The sequence below is a fragment of the Trematomus bernacchii genome, unplaced genomic scaffold, assembly GCF_902827165.1.
Source record: "Trematomus bernacchii unplaced genomic scaffold, fTreBer1.1, whole genome shotgun sequence".
NCBI lineage: Eukaryota > Metazoa > Chordata > Actinopteri > Perciformes > Nototheniidae > Trematomus > Trematomus bernacchii.
In genome coordinates this window covers 1,074,546-1,095,877 of record NW_022987899.1, presented here as the reverse complement: position 1 = coordinate 1,095,877, position 21,332 = coordinate 1,074,546, and the positions used below count along the sequence as shown (strand labels likewise).

The window sequence follows — 21,332 nt, the reverse complement described above, 5'->3', positions numbered from 1 at the left end:
ATTGAAAACAAGCTACAAAATGTAATACCTTGGAAAATGCCGTTTAATACTTTTAAAGCCTTAATTTTCGCTAAATTGATTTATCAACTTTTAATACTTTTTAAGACCCCGCGGACACCCTGTGTTATGTCTTATTATAAAAGTGGGTATGATAAAAACAGATACAATTTCCACGTAAAGCACTGAGACAGAGTGTGTGTAACATCCATTTATTACCACCTTATATGACAAATCTGGAAATTACAAACATTGTTTAATTGTAACATTATTCTCAACATTTCAAAATAAGAAAAGAAAAGACAAACAGGAAATCAAATTGAGCAAAAAAAAAAATTAAGTTAAAAGGTGACGAGTCAACCTGAGAAACGGCAAACAGACGATCAAGTGATCCGGAGGGGACGTGTACAGAAAACACAACTAGTATTATTTGTCATTTAACACTGATTTACAGTACAGTTTCACATTTTAATCAGTTGTTTTTTCATTCGTTTTTACACTTTGAGAGCTTTTTGGTTTTTACTTTTACCAACCTTTGTTATAAAAAGGTCCGTTGTTAGAAAATAAAACACTGCTACAAAAGTATTTGTTTGAGCAAACTTGAGCTTTGGCTTTAAATAATTAGATGAAACCAATTTGAACACCACAACAACAGCTGACTCTTCTGTCAGGTAGGAACACAGCGTCTACAAGAGGATGGTGCCAAAATGAGTTTCACATTTATGTAGAAAAAAACAAACAGTTCAAATCGTTTTTTTGTTCTCTGTAGGTGTTTAATTCTGAAGTATCCCCCCCCCATCTCCACGTCATCAACAAATGGTTTTAAGTGGCAAAAGAAATCCTGTGCATGACACTCATTTGGATGGAAAACATCAAACCTAGCATGATGAATGAAACCAATATGATGACCAAAAAGATGCTGATGGGTTGTATACAATATGCTGTGGTGATCAGAGCTCATGCACACACAGGGACAGATCATCCATCCTGACTGACGCCCTGCAGAGGATGGAGCGCAGGAGGAGAGGAGGGGGGAGCGTTCATGTAGCACCCTGCTGCAGAGAAGAGACCCCCAGCAGACACAGACCCATCTTCTCCTCCTCTCTGTCCCTAGCGAATTTGCAATGTTCTAGTTTTTTCTTCCTTATTCTATCCACAAAACATCCTTCACATCACATCGTCACAGACAGTGCAAACTAGGAGACGTGTGCTCGAGGAGACCTCATCACCAAAGAGTCGGTACATGCACAAAAAGAGAGTACCCTATAGTTCTGCTGCCGAGAGCACTATGAAAAACACGACTATACACTTTATCCATCATATAATCCCTCTACACACTACTAACACAGGGAGGGAGAGAGAGAGAGGGAGGGAGAGAGGGAGAGAGAGAGGGAGGGGCAGACTGGTGAAGGAAGGGCAGGAAGAAAGACAAGGAGGAGAGTGTTTAGGCACGCTCCCCGCGGATACGACGTGCCAGCTGGATGTCTTTGGGCATGATGGTGACACGTTTGGCGTGGATGGCGCACAGGTTGGTGTCCTCAAACAGACCCACCAGGTAGGCCTCGCTGGCCTCCTGCAGGGGGGGGAACAGGGATGTCAGTAGAGCAACAATGATTGTTTTATCGGTCATGTTTGTCTTTTATGGTTTATGGTTGATTTCATTAGTCCCTGCGACTAAAGCATGGAACCCAATGTACGTTTTGCACAGTATAATAATAAAATAATAGTTATTTCCCCTACATATTAACATTTTAACTTGTTTAACATGAATTTGTGTCTCAAGTGTAAGGAAAGAACTGTAACTACATCTTTACTTTTAGCAGAACATTGTCTGAGCTTATATGGACAGACATCAATTTGAGGAAAGTGAGTGAAGTGTATCAGAACATTGTATGATAGTAGTGCTTATATGGATAAACATGAATTTTCGACACTGTATATTTGTACGCCATTAATAGTGTTTTATAACACCGCTTTGTCTCTGGTTTAATATCCTCTCAATCATTAGCCAGTGGTCAAGTGTATGGATCTGATTGTTTTTCTGACCTGCAGAGCTCCGATGGCAGCACTCTGGAAACGCAGATCGGTCTTGAAGTCCTGGGCGATTTCTCTCACCAGACGCTGGAAGGGCAGCTTGCGGATCAGCAGCTCAGTGGACTTCTGGTAACGACGGATCTCACGCAGAGCCACGGTACCGGGCCTTCACAACACATAAACGTGAAATTAAGTGAACTGTTGAATGTTTATTATGTCAATCACATTTAGATCAAATTATGTAAAGCAGTGTGTTTACAGTCTTGGGTTTAAGACTGTCTTGTACCAAAAGACAATGTTGTTGATCTTTAAATATCATTCAGTCTCACCTGTAACGATGGGGCTTCTTGACTCCACCGGTGGAGGGGGCGCTCTTACGGGCAGCCTTTGTCGCCAGCTGCTTACGGGGGGCTTTGCCTCCAGTGGACTTACGGGCGGTCTGCTTGGTACGGGCCATGGCTACTAAAGATCACCTGAGGGCACAGGACAAAGTTGGCTTTGGTAAAGAAACTACAATGCATTTTTAAGCCACATGTGCAAAAGAATAGTGTGAAGGGGAGGGGATGGTCTAAAGGTGATACTTAATATCACCTTTAGAAGATAGTTTTTAGTATCCACATGTTATGTCGTTCTCATTTTACATAATCATCTATTTTTTCTGTTGTCTTTATCCCGTTTACTGAAAAATAAATTCAAAATTTGGTAAGAGATTGCATGTAAATCATTGGGTTTATTGCTGTATTTTGTAGGCTTAATACTCCAACCAAAGTAACTTCTTAAATCGTGATTATTAACCGTCCATGCACGTAAATATAAGCATGATATAAAACGTTTTTTAGTAGTACCGTGCAACTTAATTTAAGTTTACTTTTTTCGTAGTAAAAAAAGTAAACACATGACAATCCCTTTAACAATCGGCCCTACAGACGTCAATCAAACACGAACGACGATACGATTGGCCGACAAACCATTACGTTTCTATAAATACAACGCTTGAGCCAATCCGCGTGTAGAGTCTAGAAAGTAGGCGGGATTAACAGTTGCCTTCCACTGTTGCTAGGTCCGCCTCTCCCCCGCTCTGGTGATGGCGGCGGTTTGATGCGCAAACGGGATAAAGACCAAGGGCTGAAGTGCACAGGAGTAGCACGTAAACAACTTCAATTTTACTAAAAACCGCAGTGCAAGCGTACCGGGAAATATAAGAAGAACACAGAAGACATTTCAGGGAACTCATAGATAAGGATATGAGAGGTGAACGGTCCCTAACGGCTGCGTAAAACCGAGCTCACGGGCGCATAATTTGAAAATGCATCTCAACGGAAAGAAACGGCTACATTTCAACCGTAGCTTCAAACGCCGTGTTTGTTATTTCCCCACGCGACAAAATAAGAGCTTTTTCGTCCTTAAATGTGTCCAGAAATGAAATAAAAACACAACTTAAAAAATTCAAAGTTCGTTAGTGAAATCTGTGATGTATTTTGAGGGGCTTACCTGGGGGGAAAAGTGAGTAGAAGTGGCGAGTAATGTTTGGCTTGTCTCTTATTTTCTTCTTCGTTTCCACAATGGGGAAGCAGCGTCCAGCGGGAAAATGGCCGCCGCGTCAATCACATGTCCCACAATGCAACAGTGTTGTCAACATTTCTGTTGTTTAGTTTGGTCAGATTTTGAATAATAAAATAATAATAATAAAAAATATCAGATTTATTTTATCGCTCTTAAATTGGGGCATTTTTGTCGTTACAGCAGCATGTAAAACAAAGCATTGCCCATAATAAGAAATGAAAAAGAGTAGAAAATAAACAACTATAAAAAGTGTTGTGAAACAGTAGGAGATAGCATGGACAACTTGCTATAAATACTACTAATAACAAGCTAAGGGAAGTGTAATTTCAAGATATTACAAGGAATTAACCTGGTACAACTTTTTAGAGAAAGATTCAAACTTAATATTGAAAGTAAGTGTGATTACATTTGTATTTAATTAATATTTCTCAATGTATTATTGAATTCCTGGGATGAAATAGCCAATTTTCTAAGAATAAAACAAGAGAATATTGAACTAAATAGGCTATTTTTATTGCATTGCTTCAGTTGGGAGCAGATTGAATATATTACACTGTATGTAATTCAACTATTTATTGTTTATAGACAATAACATTTTCATATTAAAATGTAGTCAGTATCTACAGTAACTTGTTTGCACTTTATGACTGCATTTTTACAAAACAGCTCCTTTTTTTATCACGTTAAAAGCACCAAAAAAAAGCTATTAAGTCATTGAACTATTAGAATGTAATGCATAACATTTTAACATGGTTTAGTGTTTTCCTATGTATATGTCTGCATACTGTATGGTTTCATCAGAATCAGAAACGGGTTTATTGCCAAGTAGGTTCACACATACGAGGAATTTGACTTGATGTCGTGGTGCATACATAAAATATAAAACAAAGAATCTTTAAGGACACTATAATAAAATATAGTTAAATAGCAATAAAATAAAGCAGTAATTTACAGCGAAATGGAATGCAATGAGTTATAGAATATGAAATAAGAATATGTGCAGTAAGCATTATTTGAACATTGTGTGCATTAATGTAATGCATATAGAGTCTACGTTGTGTCAGTGGGGGGGCCGGGCCTTGTTTAACCCTTATGTTGTGTTCGGGTCTCCCGTGACCCGTTTCAAGTTAAAATTATATATCACCTACGCTCTAGTTTTTTTAATTGGAACAAGGCTTCATGATATCCTCCACAACAGCTATATAAACACTACAAAACTGATTTTGACCATTTTAGCCTAGTCTGAAGGTCTCTAAAAAAAAAGTGTATAATTTGGTGTTGGGGTCTGGGAAGACCCAGCAGAATTGTTTTGGGTGACTCGGGGTCAAATTTGGCCCAATCAAGATTCATCTTTGACTTTAGAGACCCCAGCCCCACCCCTTCATCCACTGTAACAATAATTTTTCGCAACATGCACCTGGTCTCCCATCCCTCTGGCCCCCCTCCCCCCACGGGAATTCGACCTTTCTCAAAGAATATGTACACTAACACTTGAACCTGAACACACACATGCACGTGTGCAATATGTGGTGTAATGTGTTTTGGGCCATAAAATAAAATTACAACAGGATTGTACGGTTATGAATGCATTATAAGTTAGTTATGATGTAGTTAAAACAATATTGGATGATAGTCATTTTTTGTGTGTGTTTTGGACTGAGATAAATCATGGGTCAAAATTGACCTGCGAACACCATGAACGGTAACAGCTTTCGAACACAACACAAGGGTTAAGAGGCCGGTAGCGGAGGGGAAGAAACTATTCAGGTGGCGAGAGATTTTGTTCCTGATGGAGCGCAGCCTCCTGCCAGAGGGGAGGAGGGTGAACAGTTTGTGTCCAGGGTGGCAGGGGTCGGCCACTATCTTCCCTGCCCGCCTCAGGGTCGTGGAGGGATGGCAGATTGCAGCCGATCACCTTCTCTGCAGAGCGGATGACACGCTGCAGCCTGCCCTTATCCTTGGCTGTGGCTGCGGCGTACCAGATGGTGATGGAGGAGGTGAGGATGGACTCGATGATGGAGGTGTAGAAGTTCACCATCATTGTCTTTGGCAGGTTGAATTTCTACACCTCTGTATATGAACATGTGTACAATAAAGAAATAAAATAGAATAATGAGGTTTGTTATGGTTATGTAATAGTTTTATTTTATTTAAAAAAATGCTATTTTAGAAAAGTGTAGGTTGTTTAGAGGTGACTTCAGTGCATAACATTCATGGGATACTGGTTACAAAATAATAATATTATTACACACGTCTCCTAGTTTGCACAATAATAATATTAAGCAGTGACTGATTTTTTTTTTTTACCTCAACTACTTTATGCAATTTCCAAAAAGTTGGCAACTAAGAATAATTTATTCTGAGAAAGATGCATGATAATTACAACGTACTAAATGCTTAAGATAGTAAATATTAGTGAATTGCTGTAACCATCATTCTAGGTAATGATTCATCTCCTTGCTTGAAAAATGACATGATGAAAGCAGTGGTAGATACATCAAGAGAGGTGTTGTTTTTCAGCTCAAATAGGATATTTCATAGTAGATATTCACACAAAACAGTTTATTAACCACACAAATCTGTTTATTATGTTTGTATGTGAATTCCAGAGTACAAATATTTTGCTCTTAAAAATGCCTGAAAACATAAATCAAAAACACAGTAGAAAAAAAAAATAGGTTATATCAACCTGAGAGAGGAACAACAAGTCAAAACATTACCTGGACATAATAACGTGGCTGAAAATCAAAGTATGATCACCATAGGTCTGCTACATATACGCCGCTTGCATTCTGCCAAAAATGCAGTGTCATCATAGCACAATGACGTTTTCTAATTGACAACCAGAATCAAACTATAGTTTTTTGATACATTAAACACTAACAGTAGAAATACACCATTGTTGTAAAAAAGAAAGAAGAATCACTACTTTGACCACACATCTCTATTTAAAGTAAAGAAAAGCCCATTATATCAATTTAAATGTCTGTGTGAAGATGAAGATGTCTTAGCCTTAATGAGATTTCCTGTGCACATTTGATATCGCAAACTATTCTTGCATTGACAAAACACCCGATGCATGGAGATAACAAACATTGATGTGAGCTAGCTAGTTAGAAGTGAGGAGTGAAGATATCTTGAAGGAAACTCGGCTACTAGTAGCACCAAAGAAGACATGATCACACATTTTACGGTTATCACAATCATATGATATATATATATAGGACCTCAAACCAAACTACCAACTAAGTATAGAGGGAGGAAAAGAGTGGTGACAGGGGACAAGAGGACAGCATATAACAAACCAGGAAACATTTTAAGCGCGCTCCCCGCGGATACGACGTGCCAGCTGGATGTCTTTGGGCATGATGGTGACACGTTTGGCGTGGATGGCGCACAGATTGGTGTCCTCAAACAGACCCACCAGGTAGGCCTCGCTGGCCTCCTGCAGAGAGGGAAACACGGATGTCAGTGGAGCAACAATTATCGTTTAAATGATTGGTCATGTTGGTCTTTTGAAAGTGTATTATGGTTGATCTTCATCAGTCCCTGCAACTAAGGAATGGTACACAATGCGCGTTTTGTATAGTATAATAATTTTGCCCTACATATTAATGTTAACTTGTTTAACATGAATTTGGGTCTCAAGTTTGAGGAAAGTGAGTGAAGTGTATCAGAACTTTGTATGAGAGTAGTGCTTATATGGATAGACATGAATTTTCGACACTGTATATTTGTACGCCATTAATAGTGTTTTATAACACCGCTTTGTCTCTGGTTTAATATCCTCTCAATCATTAGCCAGTGGTCAAGTGTATGGATCTGGTTGTTTTTCTGACCTGCAGAGCTCCGATGGCAGCACTCTGGAAACGCAGATCGGTCTTGAAGTCCTGGGCGATTTCTCTCACCAGACGCTGGAAGGGCAGCTTGCGGATCAGCAGCTCAGTGGACTTCTGGTAACGACGGATCTCACGCAGAGCCACGGTACCGGGCCTGGAGAGCAGAGGAAAGGACATGTTCAAATGCACAATTTAAGGTGGGAGAAGCTGAGCTGAACTGCTTTTACAAAAAGTTATGTTATCCTTTCCGATTTTAACCGAACATATTAATCGTGTACACTTTTTTCATCTTCACCTTGCACCTCTGCAAACTGTTTAGGGGTATTGAGTGTTTGAACCCAAGTATCAGTCTTTGACCAGAGTGAGACCAGGGTAGAAAATAATCTATTTTTCCAAAATGTAATCCACTTAACAATCTAAATACGGAATATAATGTACATTGCCTATTGTTTTTTATGAGAAAGTTAATAAAAAAAGTTAAATGTTAATAAAAGGGAAGTAAAATACATCCCTAAAGAGTTTATTTGGGGCTGAAGGAAAACTATTGGTGCCCACCTGTCAGTTGAGTTTTGGTTTATATCCACATATTGAACAAGGGGCATAAAACTGAAGCATCCTCTGTGTTTTCCAATCTTTCCAAGACACTGTATGGACTCTCACCTGTAACGATGGGGCTTCTTGACTCCACCGGTGGAGGGGGCGCTCTTACGGGCAGCCTTTGTGGCCAGCTGCTTACGGGGGGCTTTGCCTCCAGTGGACTTACGGGCGGTCTGCTTGGTACGGGCCATGGCTACTAAAGATCACCTGAGGGCACAGGACAAAGTTGGCTTTGGTAAAGAAACTACAATGCATTTTTAAGGCACATGTGCAAAAGAATAGTGTGAAGGGGAGGGGATTTGAAGGATACAAATGTACTTTTCCAGTTTTATTTTTGATTGAATTAGAATTGTACATCTACTCATCATTAAGAGTGGGATATAAAACCATACATCAGCAGCACAAGCGTCTATTTGTTGTATGTATTATATCCGAGACAGCTTATGTAATGAATGACGTCCGTAAAAAGGACAGCAATAGTGTCGAATCATGGTAGACCTTCCTATCATGTGAACCAATCAGATTGTGTAAACAAGCCATGGAGGCGGGATATTTCGAATTTGTAGACCAATCATTTAATTTCAAATAAAAGTCGAACCAATCACAGCACGATGACGGCAAGCAAAATCCCGCCCCTTGCGCAATGGACGTGGGTTTGTTCGATTCTTTACACTACGCACCCCGGTTGCGCACAAGGCCTGATATTTTATTCAGAATGAGCTATAACGAGGGAAAACCAAGCGTTCCCGCCCGCGTCGGCTGCCCGCTGTCGGCAAACGAGCACACCTAAAGATGATGGCTGGCTGGCTGGCTAGAAGAATGTAAACGGGAAGGAAAAAAATCGTTGTACCAAACGAGGAAGGTGGTTATAAAAACGACGGAATTATATACAAACCGCGGCATTAAAGTGGAATATAGTTTTTGTAAAAGACAGTAGACATGTCAGGGGATCAATTGGTGAACAATATTTTGTCAGATGACCCCTCACTTTAGGCGCATTTCCGAGTCAAATTTGACCGAGATCACAAGTGCTTTTAAGGTCCCCCGAGCAGGCAGATAATAAGCGACTGCTCTGCGTTTTCTTTTTCACCAAAAATAATGGGAAAAACACGTTCATCCGAAAAATAACACAACATTAAATGAAAGATTGGACTTTTATCGAAATGATGAGACCTACCTTTGCAAACTTCGTGAAAGATAACAGGTCAAAAATGGGAATTTATTCTTGAGTCTCTAAAGCGTTGTTCTTCTCGCTATAAAATGAAGGGAGGAAAAAAAAGGAAAAAGAACATAGGAGAGCAACAGGAGACACATTTCCCATGATGCACCTGGGACAAACATATTACATACATGCTGCAACATGGTAAACAGTTGCATGGTCACTTCCACATGCAATGTCATGCAAAATGTTGTCTTTATTCCGATTTTTGACACTTTTGTTAGGTTATACTAGTTGTTTTTTAATTGCATTTATTTTATTTAATATAAAAAACAACCAAAAACACTTTTAATATCAGAGAAACTGAATAGAAACAGAGTGGATGTCACTGTTGCAGACTTTTAAAACTATAATCACAGTTTTTTTTTAATGTAATTTGACACTTTTGTGAATTTATATTATTGTTTTTTTATTAGATTTATTTTATTTGGAAAAAAAAAACAACCAAAGCACTTTTAATATCCGAGAAAACGAATATTATTAAAGTGGATTTCAGTCTTGGAGACCTTTTAAACGATATTCACAGTTTTTAATTATGTAGTATATACACAATTGTATTTTAAAACATATTCAACACTTATGTTATTTTATTATCTTAGTGCAATGGAAAACTGTCTTTATACTCACACAAAAAAAATATATCATAGGGTTATAAAATGTGAAACAGATAAGAAATGTTTAAACTTTTATTTACTAGGAGACAGCAAATGCAGTATTTACACTGCCAGTCCTGCAGGGGGCGCTCTTTAATTGTAAACACATTGCAGAAAACTAATGGTGCAGAGAAACATAAACAAGACAACACAACACAACTATTATAACAAATTGGACGACAATACGTCAATATTATAAAATCACAATTAGTGAGAATACTTTATGTTTCCTTGTGTTCGACAGTATTGTTACTTTTTCACTCCAACATAATGTGGGGGGAATTGTTTACAGTCTCCCACAACTATGCTATTGTGCTGCAGTTGTGGACTGGAGAACTAAATCAATAACTCCCAGGATCCAACGACAAACTATACATATAACAAAAGGAAAAAATAGTGCAAATACAAACATGTTACACTGAAACTAAAACCTAAGATGTTCATTGACAACAACTGCACGATAACTGCACATGCAAAGGTTTAGCTTTTTGTTAAAAGTGGTGGGGAACATATTTAAACAGTCTAACCATAAAACATTTGACACAATGTCATTTGGTGGATCGGTACAAGGTGAGATACTTGATAATAATAATAATAGACAATTACCAAGATTGGGGAAACTATATGAATCATTTTGTTAAACTGATCAGTGCATAGTGATTTTATAACGAGTAAGTACATTTTTGTTGAGCTTTTGGCAATGCACATTCATTCATTTGATATATTCATTTAGCATTTTATCTTTTCTTATTGTGTAAATAAGCCTCAGTGAATGATTTTACACGAGTTAGTTGTTTTTCAGAACATTTAAAACAAAACAAGCTTTGAAATAGTAGTGGGGACACAACAAAAAGTGGTGGGCACATGTTCCCAGAGACCCCAGTGTTAATAAAACCTATGTGCATACAGTATAACAAGAAAGCCTTTGATTCTTATGAATGGGTGTATAATACCCAAACACATTGGTCTTGCACTATTTTTATATATTTTTATATTTATTTGTATTTGTTTTAATATTTTACAACTTATTTATATTTATGTTGCATTGTTGGAGGAACCTGGGACTTAATATATTAATCACCATATCGATACTGTTGCTACTGTGCATATGACAATAAACCAAATCTTTGAATAAAGGTATAGTAATTCCCTCGCTGTCCTGCAGGGGGCGCGCCTGCAGCGTCCCTCGCGCATATAAAAACCCGACACGTGACGTGTTTTCTTTCCACCATTCCTCCTCCAACATGGCGGCCAACAGGAGGATGAAACGCATGGCGTCCTCCCAGCCTGGTTTTATTAAGTTAAAGTCCGTTTCGGGCAGCGATATCCTGGGCACCACTCGGAGAAAACGTCTGAACAAGAACAAGAAGAAGAACTGGAACAAAAACATCGACATCAACGATGTGGACGAGTTTCTGGAAGACATCCGACACCAGGAGAGAACCACAGGGTGAGTTCAGCCATGTGTTGGGAGAAACAACCGTGTGGTATTTACATGTAACAAAACTCTTACAAATGTCGAATGTTAAACTTCATTAGAGGACATTTTGTCGGGTTTTAACCGTTTGTGACCCGATGTCTGGCCGTCGTTCCCCCCACATAACCGTTACAGGTTTAAAACCGTGTACTGTGTTTACAGCAGTTAGCTAGCTAAGCTAGTCCTGTCTTTTGGTGTCTTGTTGTTGTACTACAAACTTTGTCACAAAGGAGTTGTTTTAAAAAAAATAAAAATAACTTCAGTCATACATTACCACGATTGTAAAGTAGCTTATGACATTTACTCAAGTACAATCTCGAAGTTAATTTTACTCCACTACATTTACTTGTACAATTGTAAAATGTCGCTTCTATATATAATATATCACTAATGGAGGACATTTTTCTGCACAATTACTACTTCTCTTGATTACTGTTACTTGCGTGGCTCTTTTTCTGAGTGGAACAATCTCAGTAGTACTTCCCCCTTTCTTAATTAGTTTACCATGTTACAAATAGATAAAGTGAAATTCATGTCGAAGGTCTTTTTTATTTTATTTTTTAAAACACATTGTCCTGTTCAAGATCCACAAATAAGGGTTAACAGGTTTTGTCTTTTGGTTCATTGTTGATAAACCGGATAATGTCACTGAGTTCCAGAGTTTGCCATCACTTATATTGGACATTGAAACTGGAAATGTAGATACTACAAAAATAACAAGATGTATGCCAAACAGTCCCCTAAAATAACATGTGCAAAATTAAATGTAGAAAATGATTTTTTCATATCATTGTTTATATTTATTTGGAAACCCTTGCAATGTTGTGAAATATAAAAAGAAGGATCTGCCAAAATACACGCCATGCCACGTGTTTTGCCTAATCCTATACAATTATACACGTCAACCAAGGAAAGTATGTCAATTACTTCAAGTCATGTTTTGTCTATACATTTCGTGCTAAATATCTGTGCTGGTTGGTTAGCTTTTGTGCAGCTCTTTTTGTTCAATGCTTTATCTGGATATCTTCAGTTTTTGGAAAATAGGCAATTCTTTTTACATTTACTTATGTCTATAATTTATTCATGATTGATTGGTAAAATGATATGGTCTCTGTTTTATAGGGGTTTGCTTTCGGAGAAGACGGACGAAAGTTTGTTCTTTTTGGATGTTGGACCACCAAAGAAAGCTGAACGGAAAGGTGAATATATATATGTCCCTCGGGCCTACTGTTGGGTCGTGCATTTCCCAAAGTAAAAATCAGTTAGGTGGTGGTTTTCTCACATCCCAATATGCCTAATTCTGACTCAAAATATTATGTTTTCCCTGGGCTGTAGTGGCACCTGTCGAGGTGAAGATGAGGAGGGGAAAGCCGGTGCGTCCTCTGAGAATCGACCTGATCCTGCAGCACGACTCCCTCGTTCCAGCACCTAAAGAGTCAGTATCCACCACTAAGCTCTGAGCTTTACCCTGCTTATGCAATTTCACTAATTGCAATTACTGTCGGTTTTATTTTTCAGAACTATACTGGATAGCATGCACAACATACGTTTGGAACTTTTCTTTAGTCCATGTTCATACATATCAGAAAAACATTCTATACTGCACTTCAAGTTTAAAGAAAGCCATTAAGCTCATTAATTTGTCGTAAAACACATTTATCTACACAAAACTAATCACGATCAGTATCTGTAAAGACTCTAAGGTGGTAAGGGGTTTTGTTTATTATATTAACTCCTCCTAAGCTACGTACTCCTGCCTGCCCCACACATACTGACCGCACAGATTTTGGAATGAAAAACGATTTTAATAAATTTCTCATTTATCTCATCCAATAAAGTAGAGCCTTGCTTTTATTGTGTGTCCTGTGATGATCACATCCTTGCGCTCCCAGTATTTCCTTCATTGGGAATGTGAAGATAACTTATAGGAGCTCAGGAGACAGTTTTGTTAACGGTGTCCTGGGATCTGAGGACATGTACACACACACATTATGAAGTGTCACTAACATTCAAGAGTGATGGTTTTGCGTAAACTCTTCACATCTCTTGTTACCTCGTTCCTTTACATCCTCCTGTCTCACATAATTGTCTCTTCTGCCTTTACCCCCCCAGTGTGCTATCCTACCAGCTACCTAATGCCAAGAAACTCCGCCGCATTGCCCAGAAGGCTGAGCATCTGGCAGCCAAAGGCATAGTGCCACGGAGGCAGAAAAAGCTGCTGAACCTACGGGCGCCCGAGAAGACAGAAAGCAAGGCAGTGACTGACGCCAACAACAACCCCGAGAGAGACTTCTACGACATATGGGCACCAGAGAGTGAGTTTTCGGTGTATTTGTGTGTGTTTCCAGTGATGATTGCATCCTTGCGCTCACAGTATTCCCTTCATGGGAATGTGAAGACAAACATGGAGTTCAGGTGATCGTTGTGTAAACGGTCATCTGAGATCTGAGGATACACATGTAGGAGTTTGTTAAGATGTAAAGTCCCTGTGAACTGATGGTGATCAGGTGAATTCAAAAAAGGAAATTATCGTTTTTTTAATAGTTCATATAGTTGGCGTTTGCAGTGCAAAACACGAGGCTCTGTTACCGCCTGGAAAGTTAATATCTTTCTGGGAGCTTTACACACTCAAATGTAGATCACAGACATTTTGTCCGTGTCTTTACTGTGCTTATATGATCTAATTTGGAAACTATTTTCTTTTCATTGTAGTAAAAAGTACAGCTGACCCCTGGTACCTTCAACAAACGCGCAAATCGCGTGTCAAGGTGAGAAGTGTTTTTTTAGCAATTCAAGTGACCTATTTAATAACATTCGAGCAGAGCACTAGTATTTTATATTACACATGTAGTGGTTTGACTTCGACTAATGTGGTGTCATCACTGTTTTTCTCTCAGCGTCCAGAGAAGTTGAATGCGAAGCCGTCTGCGCTTCCTGCTGTGGAGGTGATCGCTCCTGGAGGATCTTACAACCCAGACTTCTTCTCCCATCAGGTAAGCGACAACTCGACACGCTAGAAAATGGCATGGCGTCAACTTCAATTAGTCATTTAAAAATCCTGAATTTCAGAGCAGGATTGCGCATATTTCTTTCTTGGGATTGCACAACTCTTAAAACGAACAAGTCTAGTGGAGTGGTGTTCCTCACACAGCAGACATGAAAATGAAGCGCGAGGCCTTTTTGACTGATGTCATGGTACCGTAGATTAAGCCCTTAAAACAGGAAACCGACTACTATCATAACTTGGGCGTAAACCCTGAATGTGATGCGCATTTTCCGAACTTGCTCCTCGCCGAGAGAAGCTTGATTTTTGAAGATAAGAGAGCCCTCAAAAAAAAAATGCTAAGGGCATTCAGATTCAGCTAAAAGAGATCATACCACTGAGAGGACAAGGATAAAGAGCCAACAATTACAGCAGTATCTCTTAAATTGGAGGACTCTATGCAACCTGAGGTAAGAATAGGACAAGTAGGAACTGTTAAGTACAGGGTGTCCACGGGGTCTTAAAAAGTATTAAAAGTTGATAAATCAATTTAGGGAAAATTAAGGCTATTAAAAAGTATTAAACGGCATTTTCCAAGGTATTACATTTTGTATAAATTGTCCAAAGAGGTTGTATTCTACAGTGTGCCTGAATGTAATCATTGTGTAGGTGTGTAGTGTGATTCTGTGTAGTTTATTTATGGCATCCCGTTGGATTTGACGTCATCTGAACAGGACATCGCACGCTCACTGCGCTCAGGTCCGTTTACACCGGTTGTTAAACAACATCGTTATGGGGAAATGCAAGTTTGCGTCCAAATGGTTGGAAGATAAGGAGGAAGGACAATCAATACTGTATATAGTAAAGTGTGTCGCCACTGTAACCGGTCAGAACTCGGAAGTGGCGATGAGGTCTTCAAATGTATGGAAAGGGTCTTAAAAAAGGTCTTAAAAGGTATTACATTTGACTTCAGGATTCCTGCATATACCCTAAAGTACCCAAAATGTATGAATCCTCCAATGTAAATAATTCATTTGAGGTTATTTTGGAAAAATATTAGGCCTTGAACAAGTGATGAGGCTTTTATTTCTTGCATATTTTTGAATGTTGCATTTATCCAGTAACAAAGCAGTTTTTTATTTTATTAAAATGTCCACCGGTATAATATACGTTTTGTATGACCTGCACTAAATGCTAATCTCTTCCCTCACTATATGAACACAGGCCTTGCTGCAGGAAGCCCATGATGTGGAAGTGAAGAAACAAAAAGCGGAAGACAAGCTTGTGAGGCAGCTGGCGGTCAACAAAGATCACCTAGCAACAGAGGTGAAGATTATTATTGCTCATTCAACTTTCTTTTTGTTAATGATCAGGAAGTAAGTCTGATTTGATCTAACGTGTGTTTGTTTGTGTTCTGCAGGAGACGATCTTCAGAGAGCAGGTGGAAGGCCTGGTAGAACAGGAAGATGATGATAATGATGAAGAAGCAGGAGCTGAGGATGATGATGGTGTGATAGTAGGAGCCATCGCACAGGCCTTGAAGAAGACGGAGAAAGACAGGAGGAAAGAGAGGGCAGAGATACTCAAGGTACGGGCACACAATGTAACCATTATGTGTATATCAGTGGTGTCCATTATGAAAGTTGTACACGTATTTGATTGTTCCATGATGTGATGGCAGCTGTGCTTTTATTCAAACAGAATTTCTATGAATGATTGATAATGTGGTTTGTATTCCGATTTTATTTTGGGCTCACTAGTTACAGCTTTTGAGCGGGAATCTAAAACATTTTTATCGATTGTAAGCAAAGTTATCTAACTATTGCATTTCAGGGTCTTCAGTCTTTTAACACTAGAACCGCCAGAGGTCGCTGTATACCTAAAACCGCCAACAGGTCAAATTTACCCGCTATTGATTTTCAAGGTACAATGTTCTTTTATCATGTAGAACAGTGAGTTTTGATCGCACAGGGATGAAACTTATACAAATATAATCTGTGGACTCTCAGCTTTTCAGATTATATAGTTTGTGCAGATAGCATGAAGTATAAAATATCGCTACCAGTGCTGATTTAAACGCTTGGTATTAGGTACAAATCTCTATCCATCTCTATCCATCTATATATATCTGTCTATCACTATATCTGTCTATCTCTGTCTATCACTATATCTATCACTATCTCTATCTCTCTATCTCTCTATCACTATATCTGTCTATCTCTGTCTATCTCTGTCTATCTCTGTCTATCACTATATCTATCACTATCTCTCTATCACTATATATGTCTATCACTATATCTGTCTATCTCTCTGTCTATCACTATATCTATCTGTCTATCACTATATCTATCTCTCTGTCTATCACTATCTCTCTGTTTATCACTATATCTATCTCTCTGTCTATCACTATATCTATCTCTCTGTCTATCACTATATCTATCTCTCTCTATCTATAAGGAACCGCAGTAGACAAAAGGTGTTGCTATAGAAACACGTCATGTTTACGCTGCATTTTCTACGAGGTAAATATTACCCGCTGGCGCTAATGGGTATAAATGGCAATTTTTTTTCAATCTCACTTTATATTGACAATTTTTAACAACAGAGGGTGCTACATAACACACTTTCAGGAAAAGTAACGGACTGGGAGACTTGAATATTTTGTTGAAAAAAAGTTACATACAATCAAAAAACAGCTGCGGGTAAAATGTACCCGTTCTAGTGTTAAGCAAATGTGGGGAATTCTTTAGTTTTGGTTATCATGTGAAGATAAATTAAAACAACTTTATTTATTTTTTTGTCAATGCATGCCAACATTTTGGCTGTAATTGTGACGGGGGCATTTCACAAACTGATTTGATGGTAAAATCTCAATCGGAACACCTCAAGTCAATCTATAGCGGGAACATTTACAATGTCACAGCAGCAAGGTACAGATAAAAGGAAAAAGAGTAGTCTTGCATATTAAATAAGTTAACCACACGTTGGTAAAAATAAACAATTGCGTAAAAACAAAGTAATCCATGATATAAAAGGAAAAACAAGTGAATATAAAAGTATTAAGGCAGCTGGTAACGTTTATTATATGAACTCCTGCCTGCCCTACACATACCGACTGCACAGAGTTGGTCATGGAAAAACCAATTTATACGTTTCTCATCCAATAAAGAGTTTTAAGAAAATATACATTTCAAAAAAATCAGCCTTGCTTTTAGTGTGTGTGTCCTGTGATGATCACATCCTTGCGCTCCCAGTATTTCCTTCATTGGGAATGTGAAGATAACTCATAGGAGCTCAGGAGACGGTTTTGTTAACGGTCTCCTGGGATCTGAGGACATGTAAACGCACTAAGAGTAGACTTGCATATTAAATAAGTTAACCACACGTTGGTAAGAATAAAAACAAAGTAATCCATGATATAAAATATATATATAGCATTCTTTAAAAGTATTAAGGGAGCTGGTAACGTTAACAAATTGTTCAAATAAGTAAATTGCAAATATACCATATAAACAAAACTCAAATGTCCAACCTGCCTCAATGAACAGCCTTAGTGGCTCTCCTGGTTTATGGCTTTTTTAGCAACAACTTTCAAAAGGTTGCCACATTGTATCTTCTCCACCTGACTGTTTCTCTTCCTCTTCCCATTATAGGAGCAAAGTCGACAGGCCGACAAGGAGCAGACCTTCAGGCAGCAGCAGCTCTTCCAGCTGCGCTCCATAAAGACCTCCATCAAACAGGACGAGGCGGACACCAAAGTCAAACAGATTCAGCGCAAAGCCAACCAGGAGGCCGAGAAATCTCAACCCAGACGCCTCGGCAAACTCAAGTACGCACCGAGCGCTCTCCTCACAGCTAAAACTTAACATGTTAAATTACACTTTCATAATGTTGGGGGACTCGTAGGACCTCTGCACAAACTTTGAACATTTTTCAAGTGGTGAAAACACCAGTTTTGCCTTCGAGTGTATATGAAAGCATGCCAGAAATAGATTTAATATGTCCTGACATGAGGTGCTTTCACACCGGAGTACTTTTCCCAGTATAGTTCTAATAGTTCTTGAAATGTTGCGTTCACACCAAAAAATCCGGAACTAGAACTTAGTTCATGAGAACCTTTTTAGTCCCTGCTAGAGAGGTGGTACTTTCCTTTCTGATTGGCTGGGCGGATTGCAAACTACGCCCCGTAAAACTCAGAAATGTTTTGTGAAACCGCCATTTTATTTGCTGGCATTAGCATTGTTAGCATTAGCCCCGCGCACCAACAGAGAGAATAATTTATGGCAACACAAAATAAAACATGGGAGATGAGGAGGTGTCGGCGTTCTGGCGATTTACTCGGAAGGCTTCAGTAGAAGCTGCTGGGAGTCCCAGCAGCTTCTACTGAAGCCAGTCCCCAACTCCGGGGACTTCCGGCCGGGGACTCCGGGTGGCAGTATACGCCGTGAAGTGGTTTGCGGCCTGCCAGTAAACCCAAATTTGCCTAATCCTCCCTCAGGGACTTATTCCGGTGTGAACGCGATCTGCTCTTTAGTTCATCAGAACTAAAGAGTTCTAGTGAACGAAGTACGGCGAAGTGCTTGGTGTGAAAGCGCCTATGTATGTAAATAAAAAAATACCAGGATAGTAAGATGTATGTATGCCAGCATGCTTTTCTGGCTTATCGGGGGATATATTAGCCAGTGGTTCAATGTTATGACAAATGAGTGTCCCACTTGTATGCATACTTAAGATGGATGGATTGCACATTTCCAATAATGCAAACAAACTACACAAATGCCAACCTCTTTCAAGCCCAAGCTAAATCTCAGATGACCCTGATCTCAGATTTTAGGCAACAAGATCTCTACTTGGGGCTGTTGCTCTGTCTTTAGCTCAGGTTTCAATTGTCCTGCTGTAGGATCATATAACGCCACTAGAGGTCATCATATCTGAGGGTTAACATGAAACCTTCTTCATGTGTATGAAAAAGTCTTCCTATTGTAGATGTGTTGATTTCCCCTTCAAAGAGGGGTGTTTTCCCCCCCCCCCCCAAATCTTTGTGATACAATTTTTTCCATGGGATGTTTTATAAATCCTTTCTGCAACATTACAACTGTATTTTAAGATTTAAATGATTATGACAAAAGTATGAATTGTTAAGGACTTTGTGCCCAATGTTTTGATAACCCTGCAAGTTCCAGTTTGGCCCAAGATCACATATCAAGATATCCAAAACTACCACATTGTTGTTTTTAATTATTATAATGTATTGTACATTATCCAATAATGTTGGCTGTAAATGCAATATGCATATGTAATTGCCATTGCATCCTCCAGTGCCCTTTCAACACACTTGTATAATGTGGCTTGATTTAGATGCATTCACTAAACGGTAGTTAATGTTTCTTTTTTGCAGGTTTCAGGCTCAGGACCTGGAGGTCCAGCTGAGTGACGAGCTGGCCGGCTCCCTGCGACAACTCAAGGTACTTCACTTGTTTTAAATGTTCACGTGCGTATCCACTGTTAACCTGTCAGTGAGGACACGGGTCTTTTATCTGTAATGAGTTTTGCGTCCTTTACTCAGTGTATTGTCTTTATTCTAAGCTTTATCCTGTTCTCTAATACTGCCACGACCCACTTTCCCCCCCGGGCATCATTACAGTTTCATGTGATCTAATTGCTGGTGGAAAATTCCCTCTTATCTCCTGCCTTTGTCTCTGAATAAAACTCAAATCAGCCTTTGTGATGTGAAAGGGATTTTATAATTTGGGTGGGAATTGTGCAGAGTGATATTTGTCTCACATGGATGGCTTTTCTCCCCCCCCCCCCCCCCCCCCTGTAATGCTGGTACTCTGCAGCCAGAGGGCAGCGTCCTCAAGGATCGCTTCAAGAGCATGCAGAAGAGGAACCTGATCGAACCCAGAGAAAGAGCCAAGTAAGGACCTCTTGCATAACGTCTCCTCAAAGCCTCACCGTGTTTTACAGATTAAAACGGTGTATGTTTATTAATGTTTCTACTCTCCCCCCCCATCTCTTAGGTTCAAGAGGAGACTCAAAGTGAAGTATCAGGAGAAGAGGGCTTTTAGAGAGATCACTTAAATGCCTGCCCTCAAACCACAGGAGCTGAACTCAAGAGGCTGGGCAGCGTTTTAAAGCCACAAAGACATCATAATGGAACGGTGTATATACGACTGAATGAGGGGCCCGTTTGACCCTTTCAGACAATTTCAACTACTCACAATTTAATATGGAAAATCAATGATACGTGAAAAAAAAAATATGAAAGTGTTGGATGTAAGTGTAGTGCATTTGCTCTACTGGTTTCATGTTTTAATATATCTTTTCACACATATTGTCTCATTGAGTTATTTAAAGGAGCTCTCTGTCATGTCTCCATGCTTTAATGTTCAAAAAGCTCTTTATTTTTCTCATACTGCCTGTGCTGCAGCACCTCTTTTCACCCTCTGTCTGAAACCAGAGCCCAGTCTGCTCTGATTGGTTAGCTGGCCGGCTCTGTTGTGATTGTTCAACCGCTAAGAGATGGATTGTAACCATTGCAGACCATTTAAATGCACAAAAACGTACATGATACATTGTAGGAAAGGGAAAACTCAAGGTAATTTTTCTGTCATCTTGTACCAAACTCCACCTTCTTGTGTCACTTCAAACATGGTGATGGCCAAACTGTTAGACACCTTAAACCTACTCTCTACTCAAGGTATATGTTAACATAATAGGGACCACTTTAATATGACTATCAGAAGGTTTTCTAGAACACAGCTCGGACCAAGTGTCAGTGGGTGTTTCTCAATCGCGAGTAAAGCTGCTTCAGAGCCACTATTTCAAGCATACTACGTCATCGAGTGCCGCCGAAGTACTGTTCCAATCTCCAGCATACTTGGAAATCTACCGAGCCCGGCGTACTCCTTTTGGAGAAATATCGAGGCTGCACATAAGTAGACTCCGCGGTCTTAAAATCCCCACAATG

General features: G+C 39.3%; 3 protein-coding genes across 3 annotated transcripts; 1 reads left to right on the top strand and 2 right to left on the bottom strand.

Moving 5' to 3' along the window:
• Positions 1 to 193: 193 nt before the first annotated feature.
• On the bottom strand, positions 194 to 3,629 carry LOC117470054 (histone H3.3A). Its single transcript, XM_034114578.1, has 4 exons — positions 3,523 to 3,629; positions 2,361 to 2,504; positions 2,044 to 2,197; positions 194 to 1,570 (listed from the first exon to the last, which is right to left on the bottom strand). Exons 2-4 carry the CDS (start codon positions 2,486 to 2,488, stop codon positions 1,442 to 1,444), a joined length of 411 nt encoding a protein of 136 aa, XP_033970469.1. The 5' UTR covers positions 2,489 to 2,504; positions 3,523 to 3,629; the 3' UTR covers positions 194 to 1,441.
• Positions 3,630 to 6,155: 2,526 nt separating this feature from the next.
• LOC117470055 (histone H3.3A) lies at positions 6,156 to 9,345 on the bottom strand. Its single transcript, XM_034114579.1, has 4 exons — positions 9,208 to 9,345; positions 8,094 to 8,237; positions 7,434 to 7,587; positions 6,156 to 7,039 (listed from the first exon to the last, which is right to left on the bottom strand). The coding sequence occupies exons 2-4, from the start codon at positions 8,219 to 8,221 to the stop codon at positions 6,911 to 6,913; spliced, it is 411 nt and encodes a 136-aa protein (XP_033970470.1). The 5' UTR covers positions 8,222 to 8,237; positions 9,208 to 9,345; the 3' UTR covers positions 6,156 to 6,910.
• Positions 9,346 to 11,128: 1,783 nt separating this feature from the next.
• Positions 11,129 to 20,694, top strand: nop53 (NOP53 ribosome biogenesis factor). The gene is made up of 12 exons (XM_034114577.1): positions 11,129 to 11,352; positions 12,502 to 12,578; positions 12,715 to 12,814; positions 13,492 to 13,694; positions 14,092 to 14,147; positions 14,277 to 14,372; positions 15,587 to 15,688; positions 15,783 to 15,950; positions 18,016 to 18,191; positions 19,761 to 19,827; positions 20,203 to 20,279; positions 20,383 to 20,694. The coding sequence occupies exons 1-12, from the start codon at positions 11,147 to 11,149 to the stop codon at positions 20,441 to 20,443; spliced, it is 1,389 nt and encodes a 462-aa protein (XP_033970468.1). The 5' UTR covers positions 11,129 to 11,146; the 3' UTR covers positions 20,444 to 20,694.
• The last annotated feature ends 638 nt before the right edge of the window (positions 20,695 to 21,332 follow it).

Excerpts from the sequence above, each read along its gene's own strand:
- LOC117470054 (XM_034114578.1), bottom strand. The coding sequence starts at position 2,488 with ATGGCCCGTACCAAGCAGACCGCCCGTAAGTCCACTGGAGGCAAAGCC. Across the intron at positions 2,198-2,360 it reads AAGAAGCCCCATCGTTACAG|GCCCGGTACCGTGGCTCTGC; the intron begins GTGAGACTGAAT and ends TGTGTTGTGAAG. Across the intron at positions 1,571-2,043 it reads CTGCCATCGGAGCTCTGCAG|GAGGCCAGCGAGGCCTACCT; the intron begins GTCAGAAAAACA and ends CCCCCCCTGCAG.
- LOC117470055 (XM_034114579.1), bottom strand. The coding sequence starts at position 8,221 with ATGGCCCGTACCAAGCAGACCGCCCGTAAGTCCACTGGAGGCAAAGCC. Across the intron at positions 7,588-8,093 it reads AAGAAGCCCCATCGTTACAG|GCCCGGTACCGTGGCTCTGC; the intron begins GTGAGAGTCCAT and ends TCTGCTCTCCAG. Across the intron at positions 7,040-7,433 it reads CTGCCATCGGAGCTCTGCAG|GAGGCCAGCGAGGCCTACCT; the intron begins GTCAGAAAAACA and ends CCCTCTCTGCAG.
- nop53 (XM_034114577.1), top strand. The coding sequence starts at position 11,147 with ATGGCGGCCAACAGGAGGATGAAACGCATGGCGTCCTCCCAGCCTGGT. Across the intron at positions 15,689-15,782 it reads AAGATCACCTAGCAACAGAG|GAGACGATCTTCAGAGAGCA; the intron begins GTGAAGATTATT and ends TGTGTTCTGCAG. Across the intron at positions 19,828-20,202 it reads GCTCCCTGCGACAACTCAAG|CCAGAGGGCAGCGTCCTCAA; the intron begins GTACTTCACTTG and ends GGTACTCTGCAG.